The sequence below is a fragment of the Salvia miltiorrhiza genome, chromosome 8 (genome assembly GCF_028751815.1).
Source record: "Salvia miltiorrhiza cultivar Shanhuang (shh) chromosome 8, IMPLAD_Smil_shh, whole genome shotgun sequence".
NCBI lineage: Eukaryota > Viridiplantae > Streptophyta > Magnoliopsida > Lamiales > Lamiaceae > Salvia > Salvia miltiorrhiza.
This window is the reverse complement of record NC_080394.1, coordinates 46,184,168-46,199,408: the sequence shown is the minus strand read 5'-3', so window position 1 is coordinate 46,199,408 and position 15,241 is coordinate 46,184,168. Positions and strand designations below refer to the sequence as shown.

Here is a 15,241-nt window from a genome sequence, read left to right as displayed (position 1 = left end):
GCATCCGGTAATTTTCCTCGGCGCTCCGACATCGTCGCGGATGTTTCACCGATCTCCTGCGATTTAGATTGGCTGGCAGAGAGCCGCGCTGTCGTCGTCGATTCCAATCTGACCGCGGCGATCTGAGCTCGAATGGAGGGAGGGAGAGAGAGAGAGAAGGGGGAAGGGAGTACCGTGGAGAAGAGAGAGAAAGAGAGTGGAGAGAGAGAGAGAAGAGAACGAGAGAGGCGAAAGACGACCGAGAGAAAGAGAGAGTAGATATATTTATAGAAGGGTATTTTTGTCTTTTCAATCAAAAAGTGGACAGTTTTTATTATTTTTATCTTAGTGGACAATTTTTATCTTTACAATATGAAAGTGGATAGTTTTATATATTAACTCTATATATATATATCTATAATTCAAAATTGTCTTACAACAATTTCGAAGTTCAAATGTTTTGCTTCATTGTTATCTTAAGAAAGCCAACATTAATTTACATATATGTATAATTTTATATTGATATTGCGCGAATATTTATTTTGGCAGTAATTTTTTATAATATATTTTTGCACTATCATTACGAAGTATGTATGTAAATTTTATATTTCAATATATGTAATTTTCATTAATGACGAATTGACTATATTTTGATATTTTATAAAATTTATTTTTCTAAATTTTAAATTTATTATGATCCGTGCATCGCACAGGAGTGCATGCTAATTTTATATAAAAGAGAAGTTCATTATTTTTTCTTTCTTATTTTTAATTCAAGGATGAATAATATTATCACATCAAAAATAGAGAGATAATATTATTCATCTATAAAAAAGAATATGATGAACTTCTCTTTTGTGTAATATATATATATATATATATATATATATATATATATATATATATATAGGGTGTGGTTATAATGAGAACCACACTTATCGTGAGAACATAAGAACCACTAAAATCAATGCATCTGCTATATAAATTAATGCATTCGCTATTAAATTTAATGCATCCGAAAATAATAAAAATTTTGCTCCCTTCAGGATTCGAACCCAGGATCTGCATTCATTCACCAAGATGATGCATCCACCGTAGATCTTGATGATCGAATGGCTTAAAATGGTTCTCCGTTCTAATTTTATTTATTGGTTCTTATTTGAACATCTCCCTATATATATATATATATATAGGGGCGCGCTCCAGTGAGACCCCCTATTTTTCGTGTAACATGAGTACAATGAATAAGACATATAATACTAATGAACAAAATGTATATCTAATGAACAAGATGTATATACTGATGAAAAATAAAATTTAAAAAATTCGTAATGAATAAGACATATATACTGATGAACAGTGTCGTATATACTGATGAACAATGCAGTATATACCGATGAATAACAAAATTTAAAATATTCTGCTCCCTCCAGGATTCGAACCCTGCAAAAAAAAATCACCTTCCAGATACAATATCAGCCATAGGATTGACAAAATAAACGCATCAGATCGTGCCTTAGATCTCACTAAAATTAGGAGCGGCCCCCTATATATATAAATCTATATTTTTATTACATTTGGCTAACAAAATCGGTGAGAGAGGATGTATGCCTAGTTGGAATAGTGGGCTAAAAAGCGCGTGCGGAGCTGTAGATTTACGGCCACCTAAATCCCAATAACGACACGCGTCGCGCCGCACCATCATTGGCTCACTGCAAGTCGGTGAGGACCCAAGTTTGATTAACTAATTTTTCTATTTTGATTTTTTCAACACGGACAGAATATTTTGTGCAGCTGGATACTGCTGGGCCACGGCCACCAATCTTTGCTAACAAATCCATATCCTTTTATATTTCATTGGATGTCGGAAATTATATTACAAAAACTTTATACTATTATTATTTTAATCATCAATTGTTTATTATAAATTATTTGATTTTTATTAGATTATTTGATAAAAAAATCAAATTAAATTAATAATTGGATACTTATTATGCTACACTTAAATTTCATAGTATATAAATCATAATGTTATAAAAGTTCAATAATTTATAGACGATTAACTCATATTTCAACTTAGAACAATAGAACTTATGATTTGGGTTGAAGAAGTAATATAATATTAACATATTGAGTAAAGGTATGTACAGTTAGTAAAACCAAATGATGATATGCGTTATTTTCCCTTTTCCAAAATTGACTAATAAAATGGTTTAGTATAATTTGGAAGTTATACTGATCACAATATTTAACACTGATCTTAAAATACTCCCTCTGTCCCACAATTCTTGACACATATTTCTTTTTGTGTCGTTCGATGAATCTTGACACATTTTCAAATAAGGTAATAATTAATCCAAAAATAAGGGGTCTTAATTACATTTTCTCTCGTACTTTATAACTTTATTATCTTCTCTCTCATACTTTATCACTTTTATAATTTATTACCGACACATTTAAAACACTAATCTACAACTCGATAATTTCCGTGTCAAAACCAAACGTGTCAAAATTCGTGGGACGGAGGGAAGTATTACTTAAAAATCCCGTTTATCGTAAGAAATTGAATATCAATTTTTGATAAATAATTTAATTAGCGAGATCAACTTAATTGGTTTACGCTGTTAACGTAAAATTAGGTTTAACTCTATTGATAAATAATAAATCCGAGTTACTTTTTTCTATTCATACGCAGAAACGTGCGGCTTTCATAATTTAATTAGTAAGACTGACTTAATTGGGTTGACTTGTGCGGTTTGACGTAAAACCAGGTTTAACTCCATTTGTAGAGGTTGAACATATTGAGTGATTTAATTTAAATAATTAGCCGGATTTGGGATCTCGCATTAGAAACTGACATATAAGCATCCTAATTTCTGTACTTGGTTTTTTTAATTAATTATTATGATTTTAATTATGTAATTATTTATCTCCTGCCACGACATTGTTCGGATCTTCGGATTTTCCATTTGTCGGACACAACATTTTTCTTGTTGATTATAGTTTCTCGCAATTGTCGAAATTGTGATTGAACAGCTAAATTGTTAAAGAGGCATTCTTGTGTGCACCCAAGTGCACGATGCACTCGGGTCAGATTTGACCCGATTTAAAGTATATAATTTAGAGCATTTGAGTAATCTGATGCAATTGGATTGGACATGCGCCTCACTATTGAAGGTCGCGGGTTTGAATACCCCTTTATGTACAAATTTTGTTCCAATTTCCAGTGGAGTGCATAGCTACTTAAATTCCATTTTATGTTCTTTTTCATTTTTTTTCTTTTTTTTTTTGCGTTTTTTCCTTTTCTTTTTGCATTTTCTTCTTTTTTTGTTCCCCCCCCCCCTTTTTTCTCATTTTTGTCTTTTTTGTTTTTGTTTTCCTTTTTACTTAAATTCCATTTTGTATTCTTTTCGTTTTTTCCTTTTCTTTTTGCATTTTCTTCTTTTTTTGTTTTTCTTTTTCTTTTTTTCGTTTTTGTCTTTTTTTTGTTTTCCCTTTTTCTTTTTAGTTGTATTTTTATTTTGATTTTTCTTGTCTTTTTTTATAAATGACTCTATTTCTCTTTATAAATGACACTATTTTTATTGATAAATAACACCATAGACATTAATAAATGATACTATATTTATATTATAAATGACACTGCAATTTATTATAGTGCTATTTACAATCTAAAAGTGTCATTTAAAATGTTATATTGTGGTTTAAAATATTATAATGTCAATTACAATCTTATAGTATCATTTGTATATAGCCGAATAGTGTCAATTTTAATCTTATAATGTCGATTATACCAAGTATCATTTCAAATGTTATAATGTAATTTGAAATCTAATAGTGCCATTCAAAATGTCTAAGTGTCATTTTAAATCTTCAAGTGTCATGTCAAATGTTATAGTGTCTTTTGAAATGTTAAAGTGTCTTTTGAAATGTTAAAGTGTCATTCGAAATGTTATAATGTCATTTGATATTTTATAGTTTCTTTTGAAATGTTAAAATGTCATTTCAAATGTTATAGTGTTATTTCAAATATTGTAATGTCATTTCAAATGTTATAGTGTCATTTGAAATCTTGTAATATCATTTGTTTGTCGGAGTAGTAAAAAACACTTTAAAAACTTATAGTGTCATTTAAAATCTTATAGTGTCATTTGAAATGTCAAAGTGTCATCCGAAATCTTGTAGTGCCATTTGAAATCTTATAGTGTCGTTTGTATGTCAGAATAGTGTCATTTGAAATGTTAAAGTGTCATTTGAAATCTTGTAGTGTCATTTATTTGTCGGAGTAGTGTTGACTCAACTAGAAACACCTCTAAGTTGACTTGCAATAGAACAAGGACATCCTAGTGATGGTAAGTTGACCCAGTGTCATCTCTCAAGGAAAGTCTTTAAGGGCTTTTAGTAGTATCGTAGGAAAAAGCAATAAAAGAAAGCAGTAAAGAGTTTGATTTAAAAACGTAACTTAAACTTAAACGTGCAAAGTAAACTTGAACTCGAAATTAAACTTAACTTGAATTTAAACTAGAAAATTAACTAGGCATGCAAAGAACAAGGCTAAAAACGTAAGCATAAAGAAACTATAAACCCTAGGCATGATTCAAACGATTAAAGTAAAGCAACTTAATAATTTAAAGACTTGTAAATTAAAAACTAACTAATCTAGGCGTGAAACTAAAGTGCATAATTTAAATTGCATAATTAAAAAGGAAGCATGAACATGAATGAAAAACGTAAACATGATTAAACAAAATAAATTGAATTGAAATACGAAATACCGTAAACGTCTTGAACGTGTAATTGTGTCACGCAATCACAATCCAAGAATTAAAACTAAACAAAACTAAATTGAAACCTAATTAAAAATCGACACTATGAAATCAATTAAATTCCTAAGCTTCGGATGCCAACAGATCTCAAAGATGGCGTCTAAAACTAGGGCAAAGTATATTTTTACAATGAAAAGTATGGCCCTATTTATAGACTTCAAATCCCTTCTAGATCACCATGGAAGTTGCCATGCAAAGTAGAATTCTAAAGGCAATAGAATCGTGCAAGATAAGGCAACTCTCCAGCTGTGACGCGCGCTCTGGAAACACTCCTACTCTGGCCGAATTCGCAACTCTCGCCAGAGGAACGGATGTCGTCAGAGAAATGGATTCCGCTCTGGCGCATTTCTCTGCTCTGGCATTTCTCTGCTCTGTCTGACTTCTCTGCTCTGGCATTTCTCTGCTCTGGCATTTCTTCTCTGCTCTGGCATTTCTCTGCTCTGTCTGACTTCTCTGACGTGCCAGAGTATGCACAAAAACGTAATTCTTAGCCCAAACTCTCCAAAATTTGCACTCTTCATCTCGAAAACCTAAATCTCCTGCAAAGCATAAAATACACCATAAAACACACCAATTTCCAGAAGATTATCTTAAAATAAAGCTCATGCAAGCCCCTAAAATTAGAACAATTAAGCATAAATCAACCCCCCCACACTTAGCCTTTTGCTTGTCCTCAAGCAAAATCCGTATGAATCCTAGGAAGAGATTGATTTCAACAATGCTAATTTCCATCCAAACATTCACAAAGTCAATTCAAAATTTTTACAATCAACACACATCTCTCGATCATGCAAGTAACTCAAAGTTTATGAAGCAACAAAAGAGTAATGCAAGTAATTCGATCAGACCCAATTCTCCGCTAGAAGTGAATTTCCTAATGTGATCGCCTTTATAATCAATATCACCATTTTTCACACTTTGTGTGCTTGAGATTTCGACAGTTGAGCCATAATTCGTGAAATAAAAACCATTTGGATGTACTCCAAAGTCTTTTCACGTGGTTTCCCATGCTCATAGTTAGACTAGAGGAGCAGAGACTCAGAGCTGTCACATTTTCACAACAGGCCAGATGTTTCAGAGCTGGCATTTTCAGGGTTGGCAATTCGTCCAACATTTTTCACATTTCACAGATAAGATACGATCATAGGCAATCACAATGACAACACTCCTTCTAGCATCTACCGGACAAATCACGTTTTACTAACTTACAATCATGTTGCAACAAAACTCAAATTCTTTGCATAAACAAGAAACATATATCAAGAGTAAAACAAGAATAACCACCATTCATTCACAAACCCGAAATTCGCATCGAAAACCATGTTCTCTTCCACAAATTCATAAAAATTCGCAAGTTTCAACGAATGAGCTAAGCATAGAAAGATCAATTTCGCCCAATTGAAAGCATAAGCACAACAAGACACCCCCACACTTAAAGCATGCCATGTCCTCAGGGCAAAAGAAAAGGAGTTAGAAAACATCCCTGATTATCGGCATTAAGAAGCTGAACCATCGTGAGAGGCGGTGAAAAGTGGAGTTTGCGGTCTGTGCAGAGTAGAGACGACAGCGCTGAAAACATGAAAACCTCCAGAATCATAGTATCCGCAAAGCAACCGAAACTTAGGAAAAACACTAAAACAAACAACGAAAAACAAGGAAAGAACAAGAAAAACAAAACAAGAAAAACATAAACAAACCAACGGTGGGTTGTCTCCCACCAAGCGCTAGATTTAGAGTCGCCAGCCCGACTTCAGTTTTGATTCATCAATGAGGATCGTGCAGGGCTTGAGACTCCACCTCCATCGGAGTACTCCGCCCATAGTAGGATTTCATGCGATGACCTTTGACTTTGAAACTCTCCTTCGCATTCTCCATGTACAACTCAACTGCACCAGGGTCAAACACATCCGTTAGCACCGCACCTTCTTGCTCTCGAGACAGCTCTGCCGATCTAAACACCGACTTTTCCTTTCCTTCTTCCGGGCATCTACTCATCAATTTCTCCTTAGTAAAATTTTGGCAAGTGCTCATCATAACAGGCTGGATGGGCAGCGCTGGGCGCGTCCGAGCTGGGAAAAGAAGTGCAGGGCTGCAGGGCAGTGCAGGGCTGAGGGGTGCAGAACCGGCAAGTGCAGCGCTGAACTCTTCAGCTTTCCAAGCTAGTTCTTCCATGTCTGCCGATCCTGCAAAAACATCCACACACTCTTGTTCCTACACAAATACCGTCTCGACCAAGCCATCAATAGGATCTATAAATGAGCATTCGTTGATCGAATTTGCAGACGGCATTGCACGACTATCATGCACAGAGAAAGACACTGACTCCCCTAACACGGTCATTTTAATATTTCCATCCTTAACGTCAATCAAGGTGTTAGTGGTTGCCATAAACGGTCTTCCTAACAGTAGTGTGTGCTCTACACCATTTTCATGCACCTCCCCAATTTCAAGAACCACAAAATCAACGGGAATAATCAAGCCCCCAACATTCACCAACACATCCTCTACTATCCCACGGGGGTATCTAACGGACCTATCGGCTAGCTGCAAACACATGCGGGTGGGTTTCAAATCACCTAACTCTAATTGTTTAAAAATAAAGTAAGGCATCAAGTTAATTCCGGCACCCAAATCTAACATACCAGAGGCTTCCTTACCATTTCCTAAAGCAATTTTAATCACAAAGCTACCTGGATCGCGTTGCTTTGGTGGCAAGGGTTGCTGAATGATAGAGTTTGCAATTTTCGAGACTAGAATCTTCTCATTGTCCCCGAACTTCCGCTTGTTGGAGACTAAATCCTTGAAAAACTTCACATACGCCGGGACTTTTCTGATCACATCAAGGAGAGGAAGATTCACGTTCACCTTGGCGAGCATGTTGTAGAAGTCGGCGAACTATTTATCAAGCTTTTCATTCTTCAATCTGTTCGGAAAAGGGATCGGAGGTCGATAAGGTGTGGAAGACTTATGAAGTTTATTCTCATTTCCTTCCTCCATCTCTCCATCTTTTTGTTGGTCTGCCTTCTCTCCATCAGTCGGGCCGGTCAGAGCTGAGCTTGACAGAGCTGGTTTGGACTGGGCAGAACTCGGCAGCTCTGGTCTGGTGAAGGCAGAGCTCGGCATAATGGAAGTCGGCAGAGCTGGAATTTGTGTAGCAGAATGTGGAAGAGCTGAAGTCTGCATAGCTGGGTCAGGCAGCGCTGAACTCGGTTCCCTCCTCCTGTACGGACTGAACTGAACTGAGCTGTCCAGAGCTGAATTGGTCTGCGCTGGCACATCCACTTTGTTATCCACCATCTTACCATTGCGAAGAACAGTGACAAGCTTGAGCCTGGTGAGTTTGCAGGGGTTGGCCATGAAATTTCCCGGGCTGTTGCTGCTATTGAAATGCCCGATAATTGCCCCACTGTAGTCTCAAGTCTTTTTATTGTGGCGGATTGAGACTCAAAATTTTGCTTAGTCATCTCCATGTTCTGCTTGCTGATCTCCATGAAGGACTGCATAGTCTCCTCCAAAGACGGCCTCTGCTGTGGAACTTGCTTTTGAAACTGCTGCGCGTTCTGCAATTGTTGAGGTTGAAAGTTCCCTTGCTGCATTGGGGACGGTTGATACTGCTGTGGGTATTGTTGTGGAACGCTCGGCTGCGGTGGGAAGTATTGTTGCTGCTGTTGATATCCCATATGGGATGGTCGGCAGGAATTGACTCCCCCAAAGTTTTGATTTCCCCATCCAGCGTTCGGCTGATTTCTCCATCCTCCAATAACATTTTGTTGGCCTTGATTCATGTTCTGCCCATAAGGTCTGCTTGGCCCTTGATTGTAGCCTTGAAATCCTTGTGCCGCATAGACCTCAGCTTGTCATTCCAGAGTAAACTCTCCCATTCTATGGCACTCATTAGCTCCATGGCTGAAATCTCCACAAATAACACAGGGCTCAACGTACTGTAGGGCTGGGTTCGGTGGGGCTGACATCGGCAGAGCTGGATTTGGCTGAGTTGTCATCGGCGGCGCTGAGCTCTGAACTGGAGAATTTTCCATCTTGAGCTGTTGGACTTCTCGCATGATCGAGGCCAATTTTTGCTGCATCTCAAACTGATTTGTCACGACACTAGCCTCTACTCTCCGTCCTCGGACTGACTTTTGTTGGGAGCTCTCGACCAAGGTCTTGAAAATCTCTTTCAGATCTACCACAGTTTTCCGAGCTATGTTACCTCCTGCCGTGCTATCCACCATAAATTGGGCAGCAGTTTGCACTAACCCATTGTAGAAGAACTGCATCAACATAACATTAGTGAATTGATGTTGAGGGCATTGACGGATGAGTTCTTCATATCTCTCCCAGGCTTCATGCAAAGGCTCGTCCGCTCCTTGGGTGAACTCCATTATTTTCGTTCTCAGCTCCTGTGTCTTGTGACTTGGGTAGTATTTCAGTATGAATTTTTCACAAGCATCTCCCCACGTAGTGATAGAGTTGGGCGGCAGAGAAAGCACCCACGTCCTTGCCCGGTCTTTAAGTGCATAGGGGAAGCACTTGAGCTTGAGTTGGTCCTCCGTGAGAGTAAGCAAAGGAATTGTTTGCACTTGTGTGCAAAAATCTCGGATGAATTGCAGAGCATCCTCGCTTGGCATCCCGTGGAACACCGGCAACAAATTCGAGTCATTGGGTTTGAGATTGTAGTTTCTCACAGCAGTGGGGAGCACGATTGCCGGCGTGTTGGTATATCCAATCACCGGCCTGGTGAAGTCTCCCATGTATTCCATGTTCTGCGCCATGACTTCTTTCTCCTCGTATGTATTCTGCTCTGCTTGGTCAGATTCAGAGCCAGTGGCTTCTTCCTTCTTTTCTACTTCGTGCTCTGCCGTGTCTGTATTCTGCTCTGTATCGGCAGAGCTGGCGTCCTCCTTCATTGGCTGCTCTGAAGGCTCAGAGTCAGAGCTGGCTGGCGAATCTTGTTCCTCCTCTCCTGCGCTCTGCTCTGGTAGTTCAGAATCAGAGTTGGACTTGGCAGAGCTGGCTTCCTCCTCTTCTACGGTCTGCTCTGGAACTTCAGGTTCAGAGTCAGAGCTGGAATTGGCGGAGCTGGCAAGCGCTGTCTTCAGCGAACACTCCTTTGCAGCTATACTTCATGAAAATCCCTTCGCTCGTACTATGCAACGGGAACACAAGTTTGCCTTTAAGACTACGGCGTCCCTGCATGCACAACACTAAACAAACGGATTAAACGCACCGAGTGGAAGAAACGTAAAAACAAAAACTAGAAACACTGGAAATTAAATAAAGCAAGTAAAAACGACACAACTAAAACGCCTAAAACTTTCCCCGGCAACGGCGCCAAAATTTGACTCAACTAGAAACACCTCTAAGTTGACTTGCAATAGAACAAGGACATCCTAGTGATGGTAAGTTGACCCAGTGTCATCTCTCAAGGAAAGTCTTTAAGGGCTTTTAGTAGTATCGTAGGAAAAAACAATAAAAGAAAGCAATAAAGAGTTTGATTTAAAAACGTAACTTAAACTTAAACGTGCAAAGTAAACTTGAACTCGAAATTAAACTTAACTTGAGTTTAAACTAGAAAATTAACTAGGCATGCAAAGAACAAGGCTGAAAACGTAAGCATAAAGAAACTATAAACCCTAGGCATGATTCAAACGATTAAAGTAAAGCAACTTAATAATTTAAAGACTTGTAAATTAAAAACTAACTAATCTAGGCGTGAAACTAAAGTGCATAATTCAAATTGCATAATTAAAAAGGAAGCATGAACATGAATGAAAAACGTAAACATGATTAAACAAAATAAATTGAATTGAAATACGAAATACCGTAAACGTCTTGAACGTGTAATTGTGTCACGCAATCACAATCCAAGAATTAAAACTAAACAAAACTAAATTGAAACCTAATTAAAAATCGACACTATGAAATCAATTAAATTCCTAAGCTTCGGATGCCAACAGATCTCAAAGATGGCGTCTAAAACTAGGGCAAAGTATATTTTTACAATGAAAAGTATGGCCCTATTTATAGACTTCAAATCCCTTCTAGATCACCATGGAAGTTGCCATGCAAAGTAGAATTCTAAAGGCAATAGAATCGTGCAAGATAAGGCAACTCTCCAGCTGTGACGCGCGCTCTGGAAACACACCTACTCTGGCCGAATTCGCAACTCTCGCCAGAGGAACGGATGTCGTCAGAGAAGTGGATTCCGCTCTGGCGCATTTCTCTGCTCTGGCATTTCTCTGCTCTGGCATTTCTTCTCTGCTCTGGCATTTCTCTGACGTGCCAGTGTATGCACAAAAACGTAATTCTTAGCCCAAACTCTCCAAAATTTGCACTCTTCATCTCGAAAACCTAAATCTCCTACAAAGCATAAAATACACCATAAAACGCACCAATTTCCAGAAGATTATCTTAAAATAAAGCTCATGCAAGCCCCTAAAATTAGAACAATTAAGCATAAATCAAGTGTCATTTGAAATGTTATAGTGTCATTTGTTTGTTGGAATAGTGTCATTTGAAATCTTATAATATCATTTGTTTGTTGGAGTAGTGTCCTTTGAAATATTATAGTGTCTTTTGAAAATTTATAGTGTCATTTGTTTGTCGTAAAAAAATGACACTATAACATTGACATTATTTTTGTTAGTAAAAACACTTTAAACACACTTTAATGTGGGTTTGGAAAAGAATGAAACATTGACACTATTTCTATTAGTAAAAAACACTTTAAAAACCTTTAACATAGGAACAAATGATACTATTTTTTAAAACACACTAATGGGTTTCGAACCATTGACCTTACTCACTTATAATGATGCGCCCAACCAACTGTACTAGATGGTTGTTTGGCATAAAATCTATTCTGCTTTTATTTATATTGCATGCGTTAACTCTGTTTTTTTTAATATTTAAGGTGGAGCCGGATCCGGATTGGGTCGGACCCAAGATCTGCGCTCACCATAAAAACAAACCGGGTCAGACGATTTGGGAATTTGGGCAGGGTACAACCCGGGTGTACACAAGATTTTGTTATTGTTAAATTTAATAACTGTGAGAATATAGGTATATTAAAGATTTCCTGCAACAACGAATCTCAGAAAATCTGATCGAATTCGGCCCTACGTGTCCTAAAATCTAAATCCTTTCCCGAGTTTTACTTAGAATTTTCTAATAGAGTTTTTATTTCATTTTAGGGTTAAGGTACAAATGCCCCTCTAAACAAGACACCTCTAGAGCGTATCCCTCTCTATTCTCGATGTTGGCCGAAATAAACCCCCAGAGTCAATAAAAAGGGTACATTTAAATCGAGGCTCTAAACAACCGTCTAATGCCGTTCACTTAAATTTTTGTTTTTTTATTTTTATTTTCTCATGGGGCCCACCTTTTAAGTAGTAGCCGCCGCCTTCTTCCGATTCCCGTCTCCACCGCGTTCGGTGCCACGCCGGAGAAGGATTGTGACGTTTCCAGGCGTCACGCTTCCTCGCCGATTACTGCGATTGCCATCGACAGTTACTGCGACTGTCATCGACCCAAGCCGATTACTACGACTGCCATCGACGTTTCCAGATCATGAAATTGGAAATCTGATTTTGAAATTGGTTGTTGTTCTTGCTAGGTTGCGTTGAACCTTCTTCACCGAACTTCGCTGCGCCGCCGTCGATCAATCTCAACTCCACCAACCACAGCTCTGCCGCGACCTCCCATATCTCCACCACCACCGCCACCGCCATCCCCTTCACCAGCCTGATACCTCCGCCCTTCCTTCTCTCCACTGTGCACCCAAATTCGAGCCCAGCCTTCCTCACCTTCTCCTCAATCTCCACCACTGCCATTGCATTGGTAAATCTCATCTCCTTACTACTCCCTTCCTCCTCGAACAACCCCGATAAATTCAAACCCGACGACATCGAGATCAAGTAGAAAACATCCGCTCTAGTTATGAATTTGAACCCTTTAGGATCGAGAAACTCCGATCCCACCTTGTTGTCGCTTTGAGACCTCAGATTCTCCTGCGAGAACGACTTCTTAAACCACGAGAGCTTGATTAATTCGTTGAAGCTCAGCCTCGTGCTAGGGTTTGGATTGAGTAATCTGTAGATCACAATTTTGGCCAATTCTGAGACCCAATAGGGGAACTCTAGGACGCGGCGGTGCATTGCCCGTTACATGTTTGATAAATTGGTGTCGTCGAAGTGGAGGCTACCGATGAGGAAAACGTAGAGGAGAACCCTGAGAAAAAAATTTTAAAAATTTAAGTGAACGGCGTTAGACGGCCGTTTAGAGCCTGGGTTTAAATGTACCATTTTTATTGACTCTGAGGGTTTATTTGGGCCAACATCGAGAACATGGAGAGATACGCTCTAGGGACGTCTTGTTTAGGGAGACATTTGTATCTTAACTCTTTATTTTATGAAGTATATATATGTATCAATGCATATAGTCTTTTTTATTTGTGAAGAGATTTGTGCGTGTAATAAATAAAAATTGTTAGAAAATAGAAAGAATAAAATTTAGTGTGGTGTCATTCAAATATATGAGAATTTTTTATCCGGATGTTGTCATAGTTACGGCTGGGGAAATATATTGAAAAGTATTCAGTATACCGACCATATCGTACCAAAAAATACTGTAAAATATCAAACTTAACGTATACCAAATTTTTTCGGTGATGTATGATACCGTATCGAAGATTTTTGGTAAGGTATAGATATGGATTTTCTAGATACCGGAGTATACCGGTGTATACCGATACCGCGATATATATATAAAAAATCAATAAATACCGTATTAAAAGTATATACCGGAGCAAGGTATGATACCTTATTTCCGGTATACCGGTACATACCGTCTGATGCGGTATGTTACCTTTGTCTGGTATACCGAAAATTATGATATATACCATATTAAAATCTATATTTTTAAAATATATATATTATATATTTTTATGTATGTACTTTTAAAAGTATTGATTAATAATATTGTAGAATGATGTATATAATATATGTAGTTTATTATACTCACTCTGTCCAAAAAAAATAGTCCATTTTTGGCATTTTGGGATGTCCACAAAAATTAGTCAATTTTCATTTTTGGAAACTATTTATCACATGGTGCGCCCTATTCTCCACTCACAATACAATTAATTATCATTATAAACACTATTATTTAAGTAAGACCCTTTATCCACTCACAATACAATAATCATTTTTATTAAAACTCGTGTCGTCCATCTTTAGGACTATTTTTGGTGGACGAAGGGAGTATCATTTAATACTTCCTTCGTCCCATTACAAATGTCCCACTTTTCATAATGGGATGTTCCATTACAAATGTCTGGTTTCCTTTTTTGGCAACATATTCTCTTTATATACCTAATATTTAAATAATTTTCACCAATCTACTTTATCTACTAATTACACATTTCTTAGTCTATGTGTCCAAAAGTAATGAGACATTTGTAATGGGACGAAGAGAGTATAATATATGAATATACATGTATGAGAATATGCATATATCTATTTATTATATAATACTCCCTCCGTTCCCACTTCAAGTGTCTTATTTTATTTTTTTGGCTGTCCCACTTCAAATGTCTTGTTTCCCTTTATGAAAAAAATTGTCTAAAAAGTGAGAATTTTTTAGGCTCACATCACCTTTTCAACTCTATACTACACGACTCAATAATCTAATTAACTTTTTCCTAAATAACCGTGTCGAAAAGAAACAGGACGCTTGAAGTGGGACGGAGGTAGTATATGAATATACATGTATGAGATAGAATATAAATATTATCAAATTATATAAAAATAAACAAAATGTAATATATAATTTATATAATTTAATATAATTGAATTATAGCATTGTTTATATTAATATTATAATATTATTATAAGATAACAATTATCTTTATATGAGTTACATAGTCTATATATATATATATATAAAAGCTTAGCCTTAGCCAATTTGAATATTTTGACGGGAAATTGCAGCATCTTTTTAACCAACATGTTTTTAGTTCTGTTCTGTCTATTGTGCAAGTGCAATGTGGCAAATATTCGGCACATTTTTGTTTACACTTAATAGCCTTGATAATCACGATTTGGGAGGTAAAAATATCTAATTTGTAGTAAACTTGGGGCCTAAACATAGAGCTAAAATTAAAAATTTGAATTTCAAAATTGTGTCTGAAATTTGCCTATAAATACAAGCGGCATCTGCTCATTTTCAAAAAGGGTTTTCAAAAAATATTTGCTGGTAATTTTTTTGGACAAATTTTGTTATTCCCTTTCAACAAATTGTTTCTCTTTCAGAAAAAGTTTTTCGTTTTTGAAATTACAAGATTCTGAACAATATTTGATAGAAGTTTATATACACTTGTTTTAGATTTCATTATATAGATACTACTGTTTTTATGTATATCATTGTTATCTGTCAAT

General features: G+C 36.9%; 1 protein-coding gene across 1 annotated transcript; it reads right to left on the bottom strand.

Annotated features, from left to right (window-relative positions):
- Window positions 1-12,346: 12,346 nt before the first annotated feature.
- On the bottom strand, window positions 12,347-12,961 carry LOC130998548 (CBL-interacting serine/threonine-protein kinase 7-like). The gene has a single exon (XM_057923963.1). It carries the CDS (start codon window positions 12,959-12,961, stop codon window positions 12,347-12,349), a length of 615 nt encoding a protein of 204 aa, XP_057779946.1.
- Between the last annotated feature and the right edge of the window lie 2,280 nt (window positions 12,962-15,241).

Excerpts from the sequence above, each read along its gene's own strand:
- LOC130998548 (XM_057923963.1), bottom strand. The coding sequence starts at position 12,961 with ATGCACCGCCGCGTCCTAGAGTTCCCCTATTGGGTCTCAGAATTGGCC.